General features: G+C 46.0%; 2 protein-coding genes across 4 annotated transcripts; both read left to right on the forward strand.

Moving 5' to 3' along the window:
* The first annotated feature begins 1,173 nt into the window (after nt 1–1,173).
* On the forward strand, nt 1,174–10,237 carry aifm1 (apoptosis inducing factor mitochondrion associated 1). Of its 3 annotated transcripts, XM_062988622.1 has the most exons (19): nt 1,174–1,326; nt 2,384–2,514; nt 2,788–2,917; nt 3,017–3,043; nt 4,384–4,563; nt 4,685–4,744; nt 5,182–5,336; nt 5,873–6,003; nt 6,261–6,351; nt 6,428–6,512; nt 6,601–6,677; nt 7,436–7,544; nt 7,772–7,879; nt 8,397–8,485; nt 8,574–8,714; nt 8,827–8,969; nt 9,155–9,279; nt 9,366–9,553; nt 9,654–10,237. In XM_062988622.1, exons 1-19 carry the CDS (start codon nt 1,239–1,241, stop codon nt 9,723–9,725), a joined length of 2,130 nt encoding a protein of 709 aa, XP_062844692.1. In that variant the 5' UTR covers nt 1,174–1,238; the 3' UTR covers nt 9,726–10,237. The 3 variants fall into 3 exon arrangements, with proteins under 3 accessions (XP_062844692.1, XP_062844693.1, XP_062844694.1); XM_062988623.1 differs by lacking the exon at nt 4,685–4,744 and having other exon boundaries at nt 1,175–1,326; XM_062988624.1 differs by lacking the exons at nt 4,384–4,563; nt 4,685–4,744 and having other exon boundaries at nt 1,178–1,326.
* A 3,651-nt stretch (nt 10,238–13,888) lies between these two features.
* On the forward strand, nt 13,889–20,914 carry glra4b (glycine receptor, alpha 4b). Its single transcript, XM_062989153.1, has 9 exons — nt 13,889–13,894; nt 14,128–14,269; nt 17,220–17,287; nt 17,576–17,799; nt 17,894–17,976; nt 19,075–19,212; nt 19,413–19,627; nt 19,787–20,047; nt 20,129–20,914. Exons 1-9 carry the CDS (start codon nt 13,889–13,891, stop codon nt 20,402–20,404), a joined length of 1,413 nt encoding a protein of 470 aa, XP_062845223.1. The 3' UTR covers nt 20,405–20,914.
* The last annotated feature ends 457 nt before the right edge of the window (nt 20,915–21,371 follow it).

The raw sequence follows: 21,371 nt of genomic DNA on the forward strand, positions 1-21,371 counted from the left end.
AAGAGGGTCGCGTATATGCCTGATTCAAAGATATATACATTATAATCATTTTTACAAGAATTTTTAATATTAAAGTAAACGTAACAATAAATTGACCTAATTTCTGATCTTTAACAGAAGTATAAATAATATTGATTTAATAATTTTTGTCTGTGTTCCTGTTTTTTCTATTCATTTATTTATTCTATTAGTCTTATATTTATTAAATAAAGATACTGTCGCCTCACAGCAAGAAGGTCCTGGGTTCGATCCCCAGGTGGGGCGGTCCGGGTACTTTCTGTGTGGAGTTTGCATGTTCTCCCCGTGTCTGCGTGGGTTTCCTCCGAATGCTCAGGTTTCCTCCCACAGTCCAAAGACATGCAAGTGAGGGGAATTGGAGATACTAATTATCCGTGACTGTGTTTGATATAAACTTGTGAACTGATGAATCTTGTGTGATGAGTGACTACCGTTCCTGTCATGAATGTAACCACAGTGTAAAACATTTAAAATGTTTAATAAAATTCTAATAAACAAACAAATAAAGATATTTAATACATATTATTTCTTCCTGTACAGTCTACTCTTAAGTAATAATCTTATACAACAAATGCCAAGACCTTGTAGTGATACTAAATACTTGTCTTGTAGATTTTATAGCTCTAACAAATACAATGAAATGTATTATGTAAGTATTCTATTATTTTTTATTCTATTTTATTTTGGTCCTGACAGAAACTAAACAAAAACAGACTGCACATTATGGAAAAGTAGGCATTTTATTTGTCATATCACTCATTTGAATTATATTAAATCTTTAAAACATAGCATGTTTTTATTTTAATGATCTTAGTAAGCTTCTTATTGCTTTGCCTAGTTATGTTTTTATTAAATTTTAATCCATTGTTATAGTTCATCTGCACTGTGTATTGTATTGTCTCGCACTCTTTGTTCTGTATTGCATTCTGGTCCTGGAGGAACGTTGTTTCGTTTTAATATGTACTTGTATAGAGCTGAAATTACAATAAAGTCTCTCTTGAAATTGAACTTAAGCTCTTGAAATGAGTTTTAGAACTAGAGCCTATGTTTTTAATCAGGCACATAAGACGATGCTCTAATAGGTCCTTGGGGTGCAGTTTGTATCGGGAACGCTGTGTGGTAGCACACTAGTGTGGGGTTGTGTGTGTACTGTACTGTAGTGCAGTGTAGCTGGAGCAGCTTTAGTTTATTACAGTATAAACACACGGTCGGTTTTTGTCATGTTTAAGTGTAACGCGGTCTGGAATAAACTCGCTCCGGTAGCGCGAGCCTCAACCACTCTGTGTCGCCAGACCGGGAAGAGAGCGCGTGAGTGACAGCCGTTACGGTTAGCCGTTAAGCTTAGCCAGCTGTCAGTTAGCAATGCTAATCAGTTAGCTTCAGGTGAAGCTGCTTCTGTGTGAACTTGAGCGCTGGAGCGGATTGTTAGCATTGCAGCTAATCATAATTCTCTCACCGTTCATTCACTTTACAGGCTGATTATTTAACTAAGTGGTTAAATTAAAGATCTTCAGTTCTGGTGTCAAGTTTACAAACACTTGTGTGGGAAAAAGAAAGTGCCCCCTCATGAATACCAACCGTGGAGTTCTGACTAACTTCTGTAAACAAACAAATAACCTCAGATGACATCTAATAATTTAATATTGTTCCAAAAAAAATGAACCAATTACAATTGTACTAATCAGGGACAGTGGTAGCTTAGTGGTTCAGATGCTGGACTAGTAATCATAAGGTTGCTGGTTCAAGCCTCACCGCCAGCACTGTTGGTCTCCTGAGCAAGGCCCTTCAGCCTCAACTGCTCAAACTGTATTCAGTTAACTAAATGCTGTAAATGTAAATGGTGGCCTAGTGGGTAGAGCTTTGGGCTATCAACTGAAAGGTCAAGAGTTCGAATCCCAGCTCTGCCATGCAGCCACTGTTGGGCCCTTGAGCAAGGCCCTTAACCCTGTCTGCTTCAGGGGTGCTGTTCTATGGCTGACCTTGTTCTATGACTACAGTTACTAATCAAACTACACTAGGGTTAGGGTTAGGGTTAGTTCACCTCTGTATAAGCAGAACCTTCAGCAGTTTGCTGATCTGGAGCACGTAGGTGTGTGTCCACATCATGCCAGCGGTCCGGGTCCTTTCATGTGGAGTTTGCATGTTCTCCCCGTGTCGGCGTGGGTTTCCTCCGGGTGCTCCGGTTTCCTCCCACAGTCCAAAGACGTGCAAGTGAGGTGAACTGGAGATACAAAATTGCCCATGACTGTGTTGGATATAACCTTGTGAGCTGATGAGTAACTCACCGTGTCCGTCATCGATGTAACCGAAGTGTAAAACATGCCGTTAAAATGATAATAATATGATAATTGCATTTTTTTTGTAGTGCTGAGACATGAGAGGAGGCCGGCGTTCATCCCACAGGCCCACATGTCGTCAGGGCCGCTGGGTGGAGGTGGAGAGAACGCCGCCTACCTTGTGCTGGTGGGAGCTGTGTGTCTGGGCGGAGGCGTCTACGTGAGTAGCAGCATTCCTTTTTCTTCTTTTTTTTATTTTCATCAGTCGCATTATCCCGGTCAGGGTCACAGTAGAGCAGGACCGAAAGCACCCTCTATTTCCAAATATAGCTAATAATGTCTGTGCAGGTAGCCAGTTGGTGGATAGCACGGCTGAGGTTCGATGGCAGGAATTTAGCAGTATTGGGGCTTGATCCAGTTAATCACTGAGCCACCACTGTTATTAATAACGCCGGTATTATGTCATTAATGAATGCTGATGTTTTATGCCCAGGCGTACCGGACCGTCGCACGAGACCGCGAGAGGTACAACGAACGAATGACCGAGATGACCAACAGGTCAAAGAAAACATCAGAACCAGCAGCAGCAGCTGCGTTTGTAACGTCAGAGCCGGCGAGAAAAGGTGGGTCACAGGAAACGTGAGTCTGATTTCTCTGTACGGTACTGTGATGAAAAAACAAATGATGAAAACAATTCTGTGGTGTGTGTTTGTGTTTTCCAGATAAAACAGAGTCAAAACCAACAAAAGGTGAGACGTTCTTCATCCCCGTCACCACACGCCCGCCTCTGAACCCTGATAATCCACTTACGGCTAATAATTTCGGCTGCCGGAGTGGATCGTCCTGGTCCGCGTACCATCTTATTGTATCCGGGCTTGGGACCTGCACTCGGGGGTGCGGCCGGGGTATTGAGAAGCATGTAATAAGAACCATGGATCGTTAGGGGAGTGTGGTTGATCAGTTGGGGGTTGTGTAAGTGGCAGCGGATTCACAAATGGGAACTGGAAATGACTAAATCCGTAGATAAAGGGAGCGCTCAGGTACGCTGTGTGAAGGCTAAGCTGCTCTAACATTCGCTTAGCTTGACTTTAACACGTTAACAGTCTGTTAGCATGAGCACGAGTCAACCGGCTGGTACTAACGACCAGTACTAACGATACAAGTCACACAATCCTCACTTAAATTAGAATCTGGCTTACTTAGACAGTCAGTCTCATCGGGCCCCTGGTCCCCTAATGAGAAAGGTGCAGCAGTGTATTTAAACCTGATCTTTTATTATTAGAAGCTTAATGATCAGGGCTTTGGAGACATGTACGATGCTATTTCATCCATGCTGGGAAAACCAGCCCCACCTGGTAAGGTTCTATAGATGCAAATCCCAAATTCTTGGCGTTTCCCGATGGGTTCAGTTACTGTTCAGTCGCTGAATGACCAAGCGATTTGAGTTTGGGCCTGAATCTGAGCTCATGGACTCACCAGGGGCGTCTGGTTCCACCGTCAGGTTCCTAAACGTGCATGTTGCATGATTCTCGCTACACCCTGTTAACCACGCCCGCTTTGTTTTATTCCACGTCTGTGTCTGTCGGTGGCTCCTCAAACAGCCTCTTAATATTTCTGCCTCATTAAAGTGTTTGTTGATGTAAGTAAGCGTAACATTTTCAGATGTTGGTTTGAGGTGAGAGGGTCTCTGAAGTTGCTCGATCTTGATGTGCTTCTCTCCACCCATCACATCACGTTCCTAACAACACGAACAGTCTCTCGTCTTCGTTCTTCCTCCTGCCTCAGACTAACAGGAATCCTCTTCAGTACGTGTGTTTGGCTTTGTGCATTTCGGGATGTTTTGGGATGGTTTCATGGGCGTGTTTTTTCTTTGCACCCTAAGTTGATGAACCTGTCCTATTCGCTTCTGCCATTGGTGAAGGAAACAGGTTCCATAACATCGGTTGATGTGGGGATGCTCATGGAATCGAAGAACACGAAGATGCCGCCAGCAATATTTTGGCATGATGGGTAATTCAGAACCTCCCTTGAAGTGGAAGGTCCTGCCCAAATGATCGTTGTCATGTTTGTACTTGATTTGTGGAATTAGAACCCGTGGAGGAGGATATCTCAGAACCTTCGGTAGTCAAAATCGTTGAAGCTGTTGAAGAACCTTCTGTAACGGAAGCAGTACCGGAAACATCTCCAGAACCTCCTGTAGAAGAATCAAGAGTGGAAGAAGTTCATTTGGAAGCGTCCGCTCCGGATCCCCCTGCAGTCGTTGCGAGTGGTAAGCTCCATCCCTCCGTACGGAGACCCGAAGATGTGGGTTTCTTTATGATGATGGACCTCATTTGATGATTATTTTGAGAGTTGGTGCTAATTTTCTTCCTCCTGGTGAAAACCCGCAGAGCCGGCTCCTGACGCGGTCGCCGAAAGTGTCCCCGAGTCTCCACCGGTTACCGAACGTGGTAAGAGGCCAGTTTTGACTGGATGGGAACAAACGACGTTACCGATTATTTTTCCACCATTTTTTGCACGATTTTCTCTGTAGGACCAACATTTCTGGCGAGGGATTTTCTTTAAGGGTTCTTTATGGAGTTTGATGGTTGTTTACACTTATGGATTTTTGTTTTCACATATTTGTGTTTACCCTGTTTACCTAAACCCACCCCCCACTTGCTAATGCTAGTTTGTAGAAGTCACTCCTGGTGTGCTGGGTGGATGAATCACTTGGGTGTTTAATGAAATGTGTGATAATGTGTAATGTTAAGCGCTAACGTTAAGGACTCACACATGGGGACAAATTCCCGTTCTCCCAAAACGTTCCCTTTCTTCCCTGTTTGTGTTTCCTCGTCCTGTCGGTCCGTCTGATCTCGTCTAAACCTCTGACCCTTTTTGTCTTTAGCTCCTGAACCGGCTCCCGGCGCTGCACCAGTAGAAGCACCCGCCCTCCCCGAGGTCCCATTGGTCCCCGCACACGCCCCCTACCTCCTGATCGGTGGAGGCACGGCTTCGTTCGCAGCAGCGAGGTCCATCCGGGCCCGTGACCCCGGTGCCAGGGTGAGGAACATGACTGTGGACACCCAACCATGATCTTATTAGGCATCCCAGTCAAAATGCATAGACATTAAACGCTCCTTTGTTGTCATAACAGTCTCTACTCTTCTGGACGGCCGACAAACGTAAGCTCAGACGTTGATGTTGGACAAAAAGGCCCGACTCACAGTCCACACTATATTTAGACTTTTGGGTAAAGGATCATGCTGAAACAGGACAGGCGGCCCTCCCAAAATACGGCTGCAAAGTTGTTTATTTTCTGTTGTTTTTATATATATCTATAATTAGGGATGGAGGAAAGGGGTGTCTAGATATTTTTTGGCGTGCAGTTGATTTTAGGAAACTAAATAACACAAATCAGACTAATCAGTCGTTTCACATACGATACGATAAAATAACGGCCAGTAATGTACATTTGGATGTCCGACGTGGTCATTTTACAGCCTCATTCTGTGCTCCCACCTCCCAAAATTCCAAAATAAAAGCTCTGCTACGTTAGGTTAATTGTTCTGTTTGTTTTTTGGCTTCTTTTTGTGCAGGTTTTGATAGTGACGGAGGAACAGGACCTGCCCTACATGAGGCCTCCTCTCTCTAAAGAGCTCTGGTTCTCCGACGACCCCGCGGTTACAGAGACCCTTCGCTTCAAACAGTGGAACGGCAAAGAGAGGAGGTGAGTGCCGCGGTTCTAACGACTTGTGTATATGATTCCGTCCCTCCTCCAGTGTTTAAAAAGCTCATATAAAGCTTTTAATGACCTTCCAACTCGAGGGGATTTGAGTTGAGGATCGATTATCCTAATTCCAAGCTGCTGAAGTGTTCGTGGTACCCGCAGCTCTGTTCATGAAGCTGTTAGAGCGTCGCTCGATGTTCAGTGAGATTCGGGAATTAAAAGCAATTAGGTTTACCCTCGTTTGTTATTTTTTTCAGTGTTTATTTCCAGCCTCCATCGTTCTACGTGAGCCCCGGCGAGCTAGACGCGGTGGAGAACGGCGGCGTGGCCGTGCTGACGGGCAGGAAGGTAAAAGTCAGCACGCTTTACGTACGGCGCTAAATTAGCTGTGTGGGGTCGGCTTGTAAAAGCGTGTGTCTCGTAGGTGGTGCACATGGACGTCAGGGAGAACAAGATCAGACTGAGCGACGGGGTCGAGATCTCCTACGATAAATGCCTGATTGCTACGGGTAACACACACACACATACATATTAAATCATAAATACATATTAAATAGGGATATTAGATTGGAATTTGTTGATGCGTGTCTGTGTTAGGCGGAGTTCCCAGGAATCTGCAGGTGATTGACAGAGCCAGCGAGGAGGTGAAGAAGAGGACGACGCTCTTCAGGAAGGTACAGACGCACCGAGTGTTAGATAAAATGTTCAGGTTAGCACATATTTAATGATCCAGCGAATAAAAAATGCTAAAAAATCCTTAATAATTGTTAACAGACTATAATAATTAATTAGGGGTGTCTAAACTTTTGCATAGGATTAATAGGCCTATAGAAGACGACTGTGGGCCATAGGTCGGGAACCAATGCCCTACTGGTTTGTATAGCGATGACACAGTTTCTTGCACATTTTGAATTTATTTACTGAATTGAACGTTCAAACTAATGCGCTAGTGCTTTCGACCTGGCCGGGTGTCTGACAGGCACAACGTGTGTACCTTCATTTACATTCATGGCATTTAGCAGACTTACAAGTATGACTGAGTACAATTCATGCGACTGAGGGTTAAGTGCCTTGCTCAGGGGTCCAACAGTGGCAAGAACCTTCTGATTACTACCTGAGCTACCACAACTGCCACTGCGGCTAGGCGTTCAACAGGCATTTTTTTGGCCCTGCCTGAGGGAGGAAGGTTGACAGGGGTCCCTCCTATCAGGCGCTGCATTTGCGTCGAGGAGAATCATGCCGAGATTAGTGTAGCCCTCTTCTAAAAAACGCTCGCGGTACGAACAGGTCTCAGGTTTCTGCGGTTATTTATATTCACATATTAATACACAAGGATCTTTTGGTGTGATTGGAGCCACTGCACTGTGTGTGTTTTCACGTTTCGCCAAAATAATGGCGTCCTCTTCTGTTCTCTTCATGCCGTTTTGCACAGGTCGAGGATTTCAGAGCGCTGGAGAAAGTTTCCCGAGAGCTCCAGTCCATCACCATCGTCGGGGGCGGATTTCTGGGCAGCGAGCTGGCCTGTGCCCTGGGCAGAAGATGTGAGTCCAAACACCAGCACAGATCTGTCAGTCATACAGCGGGAATCGGGTCGGCACGCTCGCGTCTCCGTGGGGGGGAAACAACGAGGGGGGATGAGTAAATACGGGAGCTTCTTATTAACATGAGGAGAGAGAGAATTGTTTTGCTCGAGTTGTTAGCAGTTTCTTTTTTATTTATAAGATGTGAAGGATTTTATATTCATGCATCTGCTGCGTTTGCACCGTAGCTGCTGATCTGGGCCTGGAGGTGATCCAGATGTTCCCAGAAAGAGGGAACATGGGTAAAGTTCTCCCCGAATACCTCAGCAACTGGACCACAGAAAAAGTGAGAAAAGGTGAGAAAGATCAAACACAAGATGTGCCTGGTGTGTTAGTGTGACCTGGTGATCACATGACCAGTGACACGATGGACACGAAGGTTGCAGATGTTGTTCGTTCGCAAATTTAAACCTTGTTTATGCTTTTATCTGAATTGGCGGACTTAAACAGTAGTACAGGTACTAATGTGCTAGTGCTTTCAACCTGGACAGGCATAAAACAGACATAATTGACCCGTGATAAAGCTCTGTGAGCCATTTCCCTCACCTGCTTAATCCCTGACTTACTTTATTAACCTATGTATATACATTTCGGCATCTACTCCAAGTATTGGTAATAAATTATGTCCGTACCAGCCACCCTCCCCCCCTCCATGAGCGCCAATATTAGTCCCTTGATTATCAAGGCATGCATTTCCTTCTTCATTCTACATCTAATCGAACCCAAAAAGCTTCAATATTTATCTGTGTCTGTTAGAATTTTTCTATCACGCCGTTGTTTTAGCAGCTGTTGTGTTTCTGACCTCACCGACAGAGGGCGTGCAGGTGCTGACCGAAGCCGTGGTCAAGAACGTCGGCTACAACGACGGAAAGGTGGAGATCAAGCTAAAGGACGGGCGAGTGGTGAGTCCGAACTGGAGCGCTCTCTCTGGCTTTAACAGGTCTCCCAGCGCTGGCTTTGTTAACCCCGTGTTCGTTTTAATTCCTGTAGGTGAAGACCGATCATATTGTCGCCGCCGTGGGTTTGGAGCCCAGCATCCAGCTGGCGAAATCGGCCGGCCTGGAGATCGACTCTGATTTCGGAGGGTATCGGGTCAATGCCGAGCTGCAGGCGCGATCCAATATCTGGGTGGTACGTGTGACTGATTTCCTCACACGGTTATTCATGATTGTAGACGGTTTTTAAAAGTACTAGAGTAAGTATTACTGTGTGTGTGTGTGTGTGTGTGTGTGTGTGTGTGCAGGCTGGAGATGCTGCATGTTTCTATGACATTAAGCTGGGCCGGAGGCGAGTGGAACATCACGATCATGCGGTGGTCAGTGGCCGACTGGCTGGCGAAAACATGACCGGAGCCAACAAACCCTACTGGCACCAGTCCATGTTCTGGTACACACACACACACACACACACACTTACACAGCATTAAAATGTCTAAACAAGCTTTAACCCTTTAAACGTTATGTTCAGTAATGCTGCTGTACTCCTTCCAGATCGACCAAATGTGTATGCCAAGCCACAAGGTGGTGGTGGTGGGTTAATGTGTGTGTGTGTGTGTGTGTGTGTGTGTGTAGGAGTGATCTGGGCCCTGATGTAGGATATGAAGCCATCGGTATAGTAGACAGCAGCCTCCCAACTGTTGGGGTGTTCGCAAAGGCTACAGCCAAGGATACGCCCAAAGCAGTGACCGAAGAGTCAGGTACACACACACACACACACACACACACACACACACACACTCACTCTCACTTTTTGGCTAATCGAGCCTGTTTGTGGTGTGTGTAGGTACCGGGATCCGGTCCGAGAGTGAGACGGAGGCGGTCGCCGGGCCGCTCTCCATAGGTACGGTGACTCCCGCCCCACCCACACAGCAGGAGAGTTACGGTAAAGGCGTGGTCTTCTACCTGAGAGACAAAGTGGTGGTCGGTATGGTGCTGTGGAACGTCTTTAACAGGATGCCCATCGCCAGGAAGGTAGGTCGACCCGCTCGCTCTGAATTCATTGTCTACCTACACCGTTCACTCGTTCATCCACTGACTGACCACGCCCTCACCCGTCTGCATCTGTTTCTAGATCATTAAAGACGGAGAAGAGCATGCTGATCTGAACGAGGTGGCCAAGCTCTTCAACATTCACGAAGACTAAACACACACACACACACACACACACACACACACACACACACACACACACACACACTGGTTGCAGCCTGCCTCGGCCTCGAACTCGAACTCTCTCAGACCTGCGTTTCTGCCTCCAGGCCTGCGTGTGGCGCTGTAGCCAAAGCTCACGAATGGACTTGTGAAATCAGCACAGATTAGTACCTGCTGGTGAAAACCTGTGGTTTATACGGGATCATTCTGTATGTTTTCTAATAAGGTCAGTAAATGTATATTTGCAACGTGTGAATGTTTCATCTCTGCCGTCCCTTTATTTTTTGAAGAAGAAGAAGAAGAAGTCTGAACTGGAAATCGTACAGACTGTCGCCCCAAAGGGAGGGAGGGTCGACGGGGGTTCCTCATCGGTGCTGCAAATGCAGCCTGTGCAAGACGGGGCGGTGCAAGAGCAAAGGAGGAATTAAAAAGAGCTAGATCGGAACAAAAAAAACTGGAACATTAGGAGGAAAATGCAACAATAAAATATATATATTTTAAAAAGCTGCACGTTTTTTTCCCTGCATTCCGGTACTGATTTTAACTTGTGGTCTGTGCTGTCAGCTGTGCCACACGAGTGATCTCCTACAGCACAAGTGTAAAAAGAGGCTATTTTTTTAATAAAATCAGGTTACCCATCATACTCGGCCTTCACTAGAACGTCACTTCTATAAACTTTATACAGTCGAGTGGGGTTAAAGCAAGTACGTCAGCTGTTGTATGGTACATTTAAGGGTTTTTTTGGAGGGAGGGGGGGGTCATTATGTTGTGCAAAAACTGTGTTTGCATCCTAACCTGTGTACTAGTTTTGGAAAGTAAAAAAGACCAGATAAAAATCAAGCAAAAGACGTTTTTATTTAAATACATACATAATAAATAAATATAAGCACATCAGACAGATTAGATTTGTTCGTTTCTTGATTATCCAGTCAGCTTACAAGTAAAAACGTCTAGCCTGCTAATTGTGGGTATTTTTTGTTTGTTTGTTTGCATTGCAATGCCTTCTGGGAATATTTGTCTCCTTAATTTTACTCTTGACGTTGACTTTAGGACTCAGGACCGTCAGGGCACATGTAATGAAATCTGTTCGAGTCGATTGAAGCATGTAAGACGACAAATCGTCAAATAGTGTTATCAGGACAGAGGGAAAAATGATTGTACCTTTTTGAGGGCTCTGTCATTTTAAAAAATGGGGGTTTAAAATGAGAACAAGCGGCACAAGTTCCTCTCTCTACTCCACATGCTGTGACCAGGTTTGTTTCTCTGTTTGCAAAAAAAAAGCACTCTTTACATTTAGTAGGATGGTAATACCTGTCACTGGTGGTAGTACTTCCCTGATCAGGGTCTCAGCGGTGCTAGTAACCAGATGTAATCTGCCTAATTACCTGATTGGCCACGTCTGAGGAAGGGAGGGCTGTTTGGACTTCACTGTATGTATTCTCAGCCAGCGTGGGTACGATGGGTGGGGGATTGAAAGTGGTCACGCTGGGGGAAGTTGCTTTTGTGGACAAAAATAAAGACAGTCCATGTATTTATTATAGACGTGGCTTGTAAGTAAAGTTCATCTTGCTTAAGGTTCCACTGTGGCTCTCTGGTGCTCCAGCTAAACAATAATACTTTAATTATGAAGCTGAGAAGTGCTGAAGATCTGGGTTCACATCCCACCACCTTCTTCTGTCCTGCTCTCGTCCAGCCACGTTTCTGATGTTCGCTCTCCTTCTCCACGTTATAATCTCGGGGTCAGTGAGGGCCCAGGCGACATGAAATATACATCCACGCCCTGGGCCTCGGAGACCTGAGATGCGCCTCTGCGTTAGCGGCGCGGCTCTCCGTCGGATCGTGTGCTCAGGAATCGCCTTCCAGGTCACTTCGCATGATCTGTGAAGCTTCAGTGTTCAGATCTGCACAGCATTAGCATTTCTGCGTGTGTGTGTGTGTAATATGAACTCCGCAGACGTCTCCTGGCTTAATATCTGTGTTTTTTTACTCTGTAGTGTAGGTTATCTACTGTCATGCAGAAGGTGGATTGGTTACTCTAAAATGCCTCTAAGAGTGAGTGTGGAAAGAAAAAAAAAAGTGTGATTCTGTTTGCATTTTATTTGCTTTTTATCGACAGTCCAAATGTTTTTGGAATTGGATTTGAATAGATTTTATACTCAACCATACATTTCACATAGTGCTTCATCCTGGTCAAGGTCCAGGAGGGTCAAAAGGCACGTACAAACATCCTGAATTGAGTGTCAATCACTCGCTCATTCGCTCATGTTTAGGATCACTCTGAAGCAGCCAATCTATCTTCTGCAAGTTCTCTTTTGCTGGAAGGAAACCGGAGTGCCTGGAGGAAACCCAGGACCCATGTTTAGTGTGAGGAACCTAAACTAAAAGTGGGTGAATGTGGGACGTCCTCAGATGTTCACGCTTCGTGTGTTTACTCTTAATAAACGTCTTCACACACACACACACACACACATGTTCACACACACTTCTGCTGCTGCTGCTTGCGCTCGCACTCCTCAGGCGAGTGTGTGTTCAGTGAGAGAGAAACGAGAGAGTGTGTGTGTGTGGAGAGACGCTCTTCCACAGAGACAGAAACACTCAGGTCCACGTCTCAGCTCTGGATGGTTCGTAACTCCAGACGTGTGGACGGAGAGCGGTCAGAGGGAGGCGGTCAGTCCATCATGTCTGGACAGATGTGGACGAGTGTGTGGACGGTTCTTCTCTGCTGGCTGTGTGGAGCCGTCAGGTAAAAGCGTCTCATTCCATCTGAACACGTTTGTTTAAGTGTTTCTCACAGCTGGACTATACAGGTGAGGTCAGGAGCAGAGGCAGCGACTGCTTTCCTGCATTTTGAGCACATGATGAAATGAAGCTTGCTTGACTGTGGACAGTATCACCTGTGTTCCTGTGTTACAGCAGCTCTGTTGTTGTTCTTGTATTTATGGATCTTGTTTGTGCATTGGACTTTTACCAAAGCGTAGCCACGAAGTTAAAATCATGTTATATATATTATAATATTATTACATTTGACATCACTGAGCAGTGGGTTTGGATTAATCATTCATCATCATCCTGGTCAGGGTCACAGAGGGTACAGCTCACCAAATGAAAGGCAGGAAACACCTCAGACAGGTCACCAGTTCATCACACACACACAATTAGGAATATTTTGATAGCTCCAGGTGACCTGACTGCACGTCTTTGGACTGTGGGAGGAAACCCACACAGACACACGGAGAACATGCCAAACTCCACCTAGGAATTAAACCCAGGACCTTCTTGCTGTGAGGTGACAGTGCTACCCATTGCTCCACCATGCTCAACTTCAACAAGATAGACAGACAGACAGATAGATAAACACAGACAGACAGATTATAGATAGATAGACAGCTATAGATATAAAAAGATAGACAGACAGCTATATATATGGATAGACAGACAGACAGATTGATAGATGGTTAGACAGACAGACAGACAGATCAATCACTTTATTAATCCCAAAGGAAAAGTTATTTAAGGTAAGTCAGTATTACTGTACATCAGTATGCAGGTGTATAAATAGAATAAAGATATTAATATAAGTGATATAAAAAATATATAAATAGATGCACAAATGTAGGATAAACTCAATAACAGGAGGGTGTCCACATACTTTTGGTCATTTGTTATTATAGAGAATCAAACTCCAGATACCAAACATGTCTTGGCTGATCGACTAAATGTGAGGAAACGAGAACAGTAACAGGGTGTAAATGTCTTTTTTGGCAGAAGTGTGTGTGTGTGTGTGTGTGTGTGTTTGTGTGTCTGTGTCAGAATCGTTATTTCCACACACACACACACTTCTGCCAAAAAAGACATTTACACCCTGTTACTGTTCTCGTTTCCTCACATTTAGTCGATCAGCCAAGACACACACGCAGCACGGTCTGATTTAACATTTCCAGCTTCAGCTAATGAGCCACGCGGTCACTACAACATCAATACGATGTCAGACTGAGTCATCTGACCAATCAAATGTGGGTCAGTGGGACGATCAGACGTCGAGCCAGAAGGACCGGACTCACGTTCTCAGACCCACGTCGTTACCGTGTGTATCTGCATGAGCAAACTTCACGCAGGCCCAGAGACGAAAGTGAAGGAAGCCGAGCGTGAACGGCGATGACGGTACGGTACCGTCCCTCTGATAATAAACTCCAGCGTTATGTAACGTATCACATCAGCGTCAGGAGGAGATGGAGAAGATTTCCCCGTTCAGACAGGAGGAACGTTCTAGAGAGATCTCAGGGTGACATCAGGTCGCCTCTGGCCACAACCTCACAAAACTCACCAGCATATATTTAAAACGAGTGATTCAGAAATAGGCTTGCTGTTTGATTCAGTTCTTCTTTCTCATCTAGTTGTTTGTTTTCAGGCCTGTAACGAGCAGGGAGATTAAACCTCCGGGCAGCGGGACTAAACCCTTGTCACCCTCCGACTTCCTGGACAAACTGATGGGAAGGACGTCGGGCTACGACGCTCGCATCCGACCCAACTTTAAAGGTACGATTAGATCAACATTAAAGGTGCAGCAAGCGAATAATGATCATCCCAGCCTGAAGAAGCTGAAGGTGGAGCCACAGCCAGTTTTTAGCGAGTCTTTCCCCAGACGGTAACCCTGAGATCACAGCTAAACCTGCAGGACTAGATTTTATTTATTTATATTTCAATCTATCTAACTGAAAATGAATGACAGCCGGTTGCTTTGACGTGTCGCTTTGCTGTCGTTATGAACTTCAGGGCTTTTCACTTCACCCCAGTCTTTACTGCTCACAAATGAAAACATGACGGACTCTGTTACTACATTTCCAGTATTATATGACTGTGGGGGAAGGGGGGGGGGGGGGAACACAGTCTGCTGCTGTAGTTCATCTTGTAACCACTAGAGGGGTAGAGGTGAATAAAAACATTCACTGTCTATAACCACAGTTTTGTCCTGGTCAGGGTTGCAGAGGGGGCAAACACAAACATACACACACAGACATACAGGGCAATTGAGTATCTGCAATTATTCCGACTGCGTAAGACCTGGGCCGCTCCACCTGGGACTCAAACCCAGGACCTTCTTGCTGTGAGGCACCGGTTGTACCCACTGACCTGACGTGGAAAAGCTGAAGCTGGACCTTAATTCTGCTTCTCCTGGCTGGACGTTTCTTTTCTTAACTCCATATTGACCTCTGTCTTTTAATCCCCTCCCTGCTCGTCCCTTCATCCCTCAGCGCCGCTGCGTCCCACTGATATCCTTGTCACTTGGGGACGCTCGGAAATAGCGGCGGCGTGCGGAGAGGAACCTGCTGATTTCAGCCAGAAAAAAAAAACCTTCGGTCCGAGACTTTCGCTCGTTTGTCTTGTGATCGCAGGAACACAAAGACAGCTGCTGATAGAGAGAATATTTCTGTGAGAATGGAGAAGAAAAAGAGAGAGCGTCCCTATTAACTTTAGAAAGTCGTGCATACAGCAAAAAAATTTTTTGTTTTTTATTTCTGGCCAGACGTGTTTCTCGGCATCAGTGAGTCTCAGTAGAATTAAATACAGAAACTTTATTTAATCCTCACATCCCAGATAACATTTCAGACCACCTACAGTTCACTTTTTTATGCTTTTTCCCTGAAATGTAATCCCAATTTAGTCGTATCCAATTCCCTGATCGTATTTCACCTCCTCTCTAGTGCTACAGGCCTCCACTCCAGACCAACGAGGGCTGTGACTAACACACGCCCCCTCCAACATGTGTGCAGTACTGACCGCTTCTTTTCACCTGCACCAGTTGGGTTCATTGTTCATACCATTATCCCTCGTCTCTGCCAATCAGTGCCCATGTAGGCACCCAAACGATTGATGGTCATTTCTGTCCCTTTGTACAAAAGCAAGTCTCATAACGCCTGTAGTCTAGCGGCCTGACCTTATCTAACAGGAGCAGAAATTCCCACAGTCGCACTACAGAAGAGTGGAGGCTGGTATTACTGACTGTGGCGGGGATGTATGGGGTCATGGGGCAAGTCCATTTTAAAGCCAGTGGTACCCAGTGTTGTTTAACGGTTAAGATACCATACCAGTGATCAGATGAGTTTTTGGTTCAAGCCCCTCCACCGTTGTAATGGGACGTCTAACAGGATCTCGTTCAGGCGTCCACATGATGAGATAAACGAGCACCGGACGACAGAACAGATCTTTTTTGACCTTGTTTGTTTTTGGCCCCCGTTATGTGGTCTACATGTATCAGAATCAATCACTTAAAAGACGAAATTGTTCTTTTTCGGTCCTCCATCACAGCCTAATGTGTTTTTGTCTGTCTCTGACCGTCCTCTGATTTATGGCTGTGCCACACCGAGTGCACGCGGGAGGTAAAAAAACCCCACAAACGTTTTCCAAAATAATTTCCCTTCAGAACACGAGACGCTGGACACAATAACAAAAACATGAAACGACATGAAGGAGCTCGACTTTGAAGTGACAACACAATTACAAGCACAGCTGAACTTATCAGCAACATGAGACAACCAACAGAGTTCCAAAGGGGCCAAAAATCAGCCATGAAATCTGGAAATCCATTTGTAACCAATTCCCCAATTATATTTTAAATTCCACTCCTGATCCTAAAACGCCTCCTCCTACACGTGTGCAGCACCGACCGCTTCCCTTCACCTGCACCAGACGGGTTCATTGTTTATACGGAGATCCGTATCACGCACGGAGAGTCAGGCACTGATCTCCATAATCCCCCGTCTCTGTGTAGCAACATCGATCAGCCAGCAGAGGGCATAACTGCAGCAGAGACCACTCCAATCAGGATAGGAATGGTGAGCAGGTTAGTAGTCAGAGGAATAATTTTGTACTGATTTGCAGGGACCAAGCACCGCGACCCTGACCAGGATAACGTGGTGGAAAAACACACAATGACTGAATGAATGAAAGTTAACGAGGGGTTTAAACATTTGCAGACGACTGTAACCGTGAGAACCGTTTGCTCGTTAGTTCGGATGATTTAGCCGAGCTCTGATCCTTGAAATTTTGGTTGATGAGGAACCGAGCCGTGTGCACTTCTGCGCTGGTACTCGGGCGTGTCTCAGAGTTCCTGCGCTGATGATGTTGGTTCTGTTCGCTCCGCTGGCCGCTTCGAACCCACAGACCCGAATGAGACGCGTGCTGTCAGCTCTCATCTCGGCTTCGTTTCTTCTTCTCCTCCGTCTCTCGCCTCACCGAGCGGCTGGTCTGATCTCGTCTGATCTGGTCTGACACGCTTCCTGCGGGCTCTTCTCTCCTCTCCGTCTTCCTCCTCACGCCCTCTGATTCTTCGCCGCTCATTTATCTTTCATTTCTTCTTCTGCGGCTTAATAAACTAAAGCATTTCTTTGTGTGTGTGTGTGTGTGTGTGTCTTTGTGTATGTGTGTGTGTGTGTGTCTTTGTGTATGTGTGTGTGTGTGTGTGTGTGTGTGTGTGTGTGTGTTTCAGGTTCTCCTGTCAATGTCACCTGCAACATCTTCATCAACAGTTTTGGCTCCGTTACAGAGACGACCATGGTACACACACACACACACACACACACACACACACACACACACACACACACATTACCAGCTGTGATATCACACCTAGGGTCAGTGGTCTACATACAGACCTGACTGGCTATTTCTGTGGAACGGGAAGGGGGGGGGGGGGGGTGTTCCCAGTGATTCCAGGTTAACCGGACCCACTGTGACCTTGACCTGGATAACCAGTGGTGGTAAAATCTGTAAGTGGAACTGAAGAGATCAGTGTGGATCATGTGGTGCGTGCGGTGTCTCAGTCTGGTATCGGTCCTTCCTCAGGATTACCGGGTGAACGTGTTCCTGCGGCAGCAGTGGAACGACCCGCGCCTGGCGTATAAGGAGTACCCGGACGACTCGCTGGACCTGGACCCGTCCATGCTGGACTCCATCTGGAAACCCGACCTGTTCTTCGCCAACGAGAAGGGCGCCAACTTTCACGAGGTCACCACCGACAACAAGCTGCTGAGAATCTTCCAGAACGGGAACGTGCTCTATAGCATCAGGTGGGAGCGGCACCGGAGTGTGTGTGTGTGTGTGTGTGTGTGTTGGCATAAAGTGTCTGTAGTTTATCAGGATCTGGTTTGTTTTCCTGCTCAGACTGACCCTGATCCTGTCCTGTCCGATGGACCTGAAGAATTTTCCCATGGACGTTCAGACCTGCACCATGCAGCTGGAGAGCTGTGAGTCCCTACAAGCTTTTGTCCAACATGTTCATGTATTTATATTTATACTATATTACTTCAGGTAAAATGCCTACAGACAAAATCAACCACTAGTCTGCTGTGTGGGAAAAGACAGGACTAAAAAGTGGGCGGGGTCTACGGCGCTGTGTAAGGACCCTGGTTAGTAGCCTGAGGCACCTGTACAGAAGTGGAAGAACATGGAGATCAGTGTGTGACTCTACATGAGCGAGACCGACCTCACATGGCGATCCACTGAAGCACGGGCAAATAAGAAGAGTCGCGTCGGAGGGAGGGCGTGTCAGGAGAATATACCGTCCTTGTACACCACCGGGGTCTCCAGCAGTGGAAGAATGATCTCCACGTACCACGTGGCTGATTTTGGCTGCTGCAGGCACCACCAATCGTGTCCACTGGGGGGCGCTTAGCAGACTGGTAGCAGAGCTGAGACTGAAACGTGGAGAGCTGTGCCAACTGGGCACCAAAGTTCTTATTATTTTAATTGTCATGTCAGTTTTTAGCAGTTGTACCCACATTTATAAAGTTTGTGTATTAATAGTTGATAAATCTGTTTGAACTGATGTTCTGAATTATGGTTTTTATATTTTTATTCTGTCACATCACCACGCTGGTCAGTTCCGATTTCCGAACACCCAGTTCAGTTTTTTGAGGGTTCAGGGTTCCTGTTCACTAATATGTTATTCATTTAGTCCTGCGGGCGCTCCCACTGCCCAGTGGGCTGAATGTACGATGGCGTATTTATCTACGATCTGTCTCAAAAATCTCGGAACTGACAGAAAGAGACACTGCATAAGATTCGGAGAATACCTGTTATTATTTTTTTTTAAAGTGAACTTAAACTTAGGAAAAATACATCTGGAAGTCCTAGAGAGCTCAGTCAGTTCTGCTCAGTACACAAATCTGGTAGTTTAGCACGCACGAGCAGGAGTTTGAAGAGATGCTGTGGCTGGCTTTACGACACAGAGAAAGCACGTGTTAGCCTTCGCTCTGTCACACTGGCGGCAGTCATATGACCTAAATCATATCACCCTGGTAAAACCAGCATGTTAGAACCGTTCTACCCGAATCTCTCCCCAGTCGGCTACACCATGAACGATCTGATATTCCAGTGGTTGGATAAGGGTCCGGTGCAGGTGGCCGAGGATCTGACGATGCCCCAGTTTGTTCTGAAGGAGGAGAAAGACCTGGGATTCTGTACCAAGCACTACAACACTGGTACAACACACACACACACACACACACACACACACACATGAATACACGCATACACACTTACATAATCACACTGATCTTTTCAAATGTGCAAATGTATGTTAATGTTGACCTTTTTGTAGACGTGTTTGTGTTTTTTGTATCCGTGTGTGCGCGTGTGTATCCATGTGTGTGTGTGTGTGTGTGTGTGTGTGTGTGTGCAGGTAAGTTCACCTGTATCGAGGTGAAGTTCCACCTGCAGAGACAGATGGGTTACTACCTGATCCAGATGTACATCCCCAGTCTGCTGACCGTCATCCTGTCCTGGGTTTCCTTCTGGATCAACATGGACGCCGCTCCTGCTCGAGTGGGTCTGGGTATCACCACCGTCCTCACCATGACCACGCAGAGCTCCGGGTCCAGAGCCTCGCTGCCCAAGGTCTCACATACCCAGTCCTTCCATTCATCTAATAATCTGTTGATCCATTTATGTACATTTGAAGTGAATTGATGAACCAGAAGTGAATTAAATAACTAAAATAAAAGTGTTTGAAGATTTCTTTTGATGTTTTGATGTTGGTCTGGGTGTGTGTGGTAGGTGTCGTACGTGAAGGCGATCGATATCTGGATGGCGGTGTGTTTGCTGTTCGTGTTCGCCGCGCTGTTGGAGTACGCCGCCGTGAACTTCGTCTCTCGCCAGCACAAAGAATTCTTCAGACTCACGAGGCGATTCCGGCAGGAACAACGGCAAAGAGCCGGTCAGTTCGGAGGAGCCGAGACAAGAGGCAAGAACAGTGATGTTACGGGCAGTACGGTGTCGTCCAGGAACACTAAACAACACTGCAGCGCCTGTGCACAGGTACTCGCACTCACTGTTTACGATACATATATACGATGGTGGAAATTGTATTTTATTTATTTAATCTTTCCCTTTATACAGCAGAAGTTGGCAGAAAATCAGGATTACTTCCTAGCCAGCTACGCTCTGGACAGCCAGCTCTCCGGAGACGGTCCTCTCTCTGAAGCGGCTGCCTTGTTGTCCGCTCTCCCCCCGGGTCACTCGCTGTTCGAGATCCGCCGGCGGTTCATCGAGCGTGCCAAGCGCATCGACACCTTGTCGCGGGCGATCTTCCCCCTCAGCTTCCTCCTCTTCAACGTCTTCTACTGGCTCACCTACAAAGTCCTGCGCATCGAGGACCTGCATGCCATCCTGTGAGCTACACACCGATACGTCTCCTTTTACACTGTAGATATTTATAGACCACCGTTTATATTTATTTATTTTAACTTCTTTAGTCCAAGGGAGGGAAGTTTTACAGAAATGCAGGATGTGTGTGGGGACGTTTCAGAAAAGTGATAAATTATGGACACAGAAGATGGATGGACAATTAATAGAGCCTCTCAACCCCGTAACATCAAATCTTTTGTCTGGTCAAAGCGCTGACACAGGTGGTGGAGGAATACGTAGAAAGCAGTGCGGTCCTTCTTACGTGCTGAGACTTTCTCATGGTGTGAGGAACATTTTGTGGACACAAATTGAGAAAATGGACACAGGAACCCAAGAGTTTGACTTTTAATAAGTATTTTAGAGCTTTCCAGACCTGGGAGTGTTGTTCCAAGGAAATTATCATACATCTTTGTTAATTACTGACTATGCGACTATGACCATGTGATTTTGTTGCCAGCTCTTTTATGAATCCCCTACTGTTCTTATCAGTTGGCAGCATAGTGGATTACAATTATTGCCATCCATCGAGCATGAATTCATCCATTCATATTTGCACCAATATTTATTTTAAAAGTTTGCTGCAGAGGTGTTCACCTTCCCAAAGGGTGCCAAAACTTTTATGAATTGGTCATGGTGTTAAACTAGTAACTTGGTATGAAAACCCATTCAGTAGTACTATACAGAAGCGCTAACCTTAAAATGACACATACCCACACAATGTGACATAAATCTGTCAGTCACGTCTTCTCGAGTACTACAGCCGTCATGAATCATTAATGTGAGATCTCAATGCGACAGCACGGTCCAGTTACTCATCGGTCAGACGTGTCCTTCCCTGCAGCCGAGGGTAATCCCACAAAGACCAGAATTTAAAAATAAGAGCAAAACAGGACCCGTAACTTCACAACCAACCGTATAACAGATCCAGCTTCTCCTGGGATGAAGGGTCGTTAAA

Source organism: Trichomycterus rosablanca, chromosome 26 (assembly GCF_030014385.1).
Source record: "Trichomycterus rosablanca isolate fTriRos1 chromosome 26, fTriRos1.hap1, whole genome shotgun sequence".
In the NCBI taxonomy this organism is placed as follows: Eukaryota; Metazoa; Chordata; class Actinopteri; order Siluriformes; family Trichomycteridae; genus Trichomycterus; species Trichomycterus rosablanca.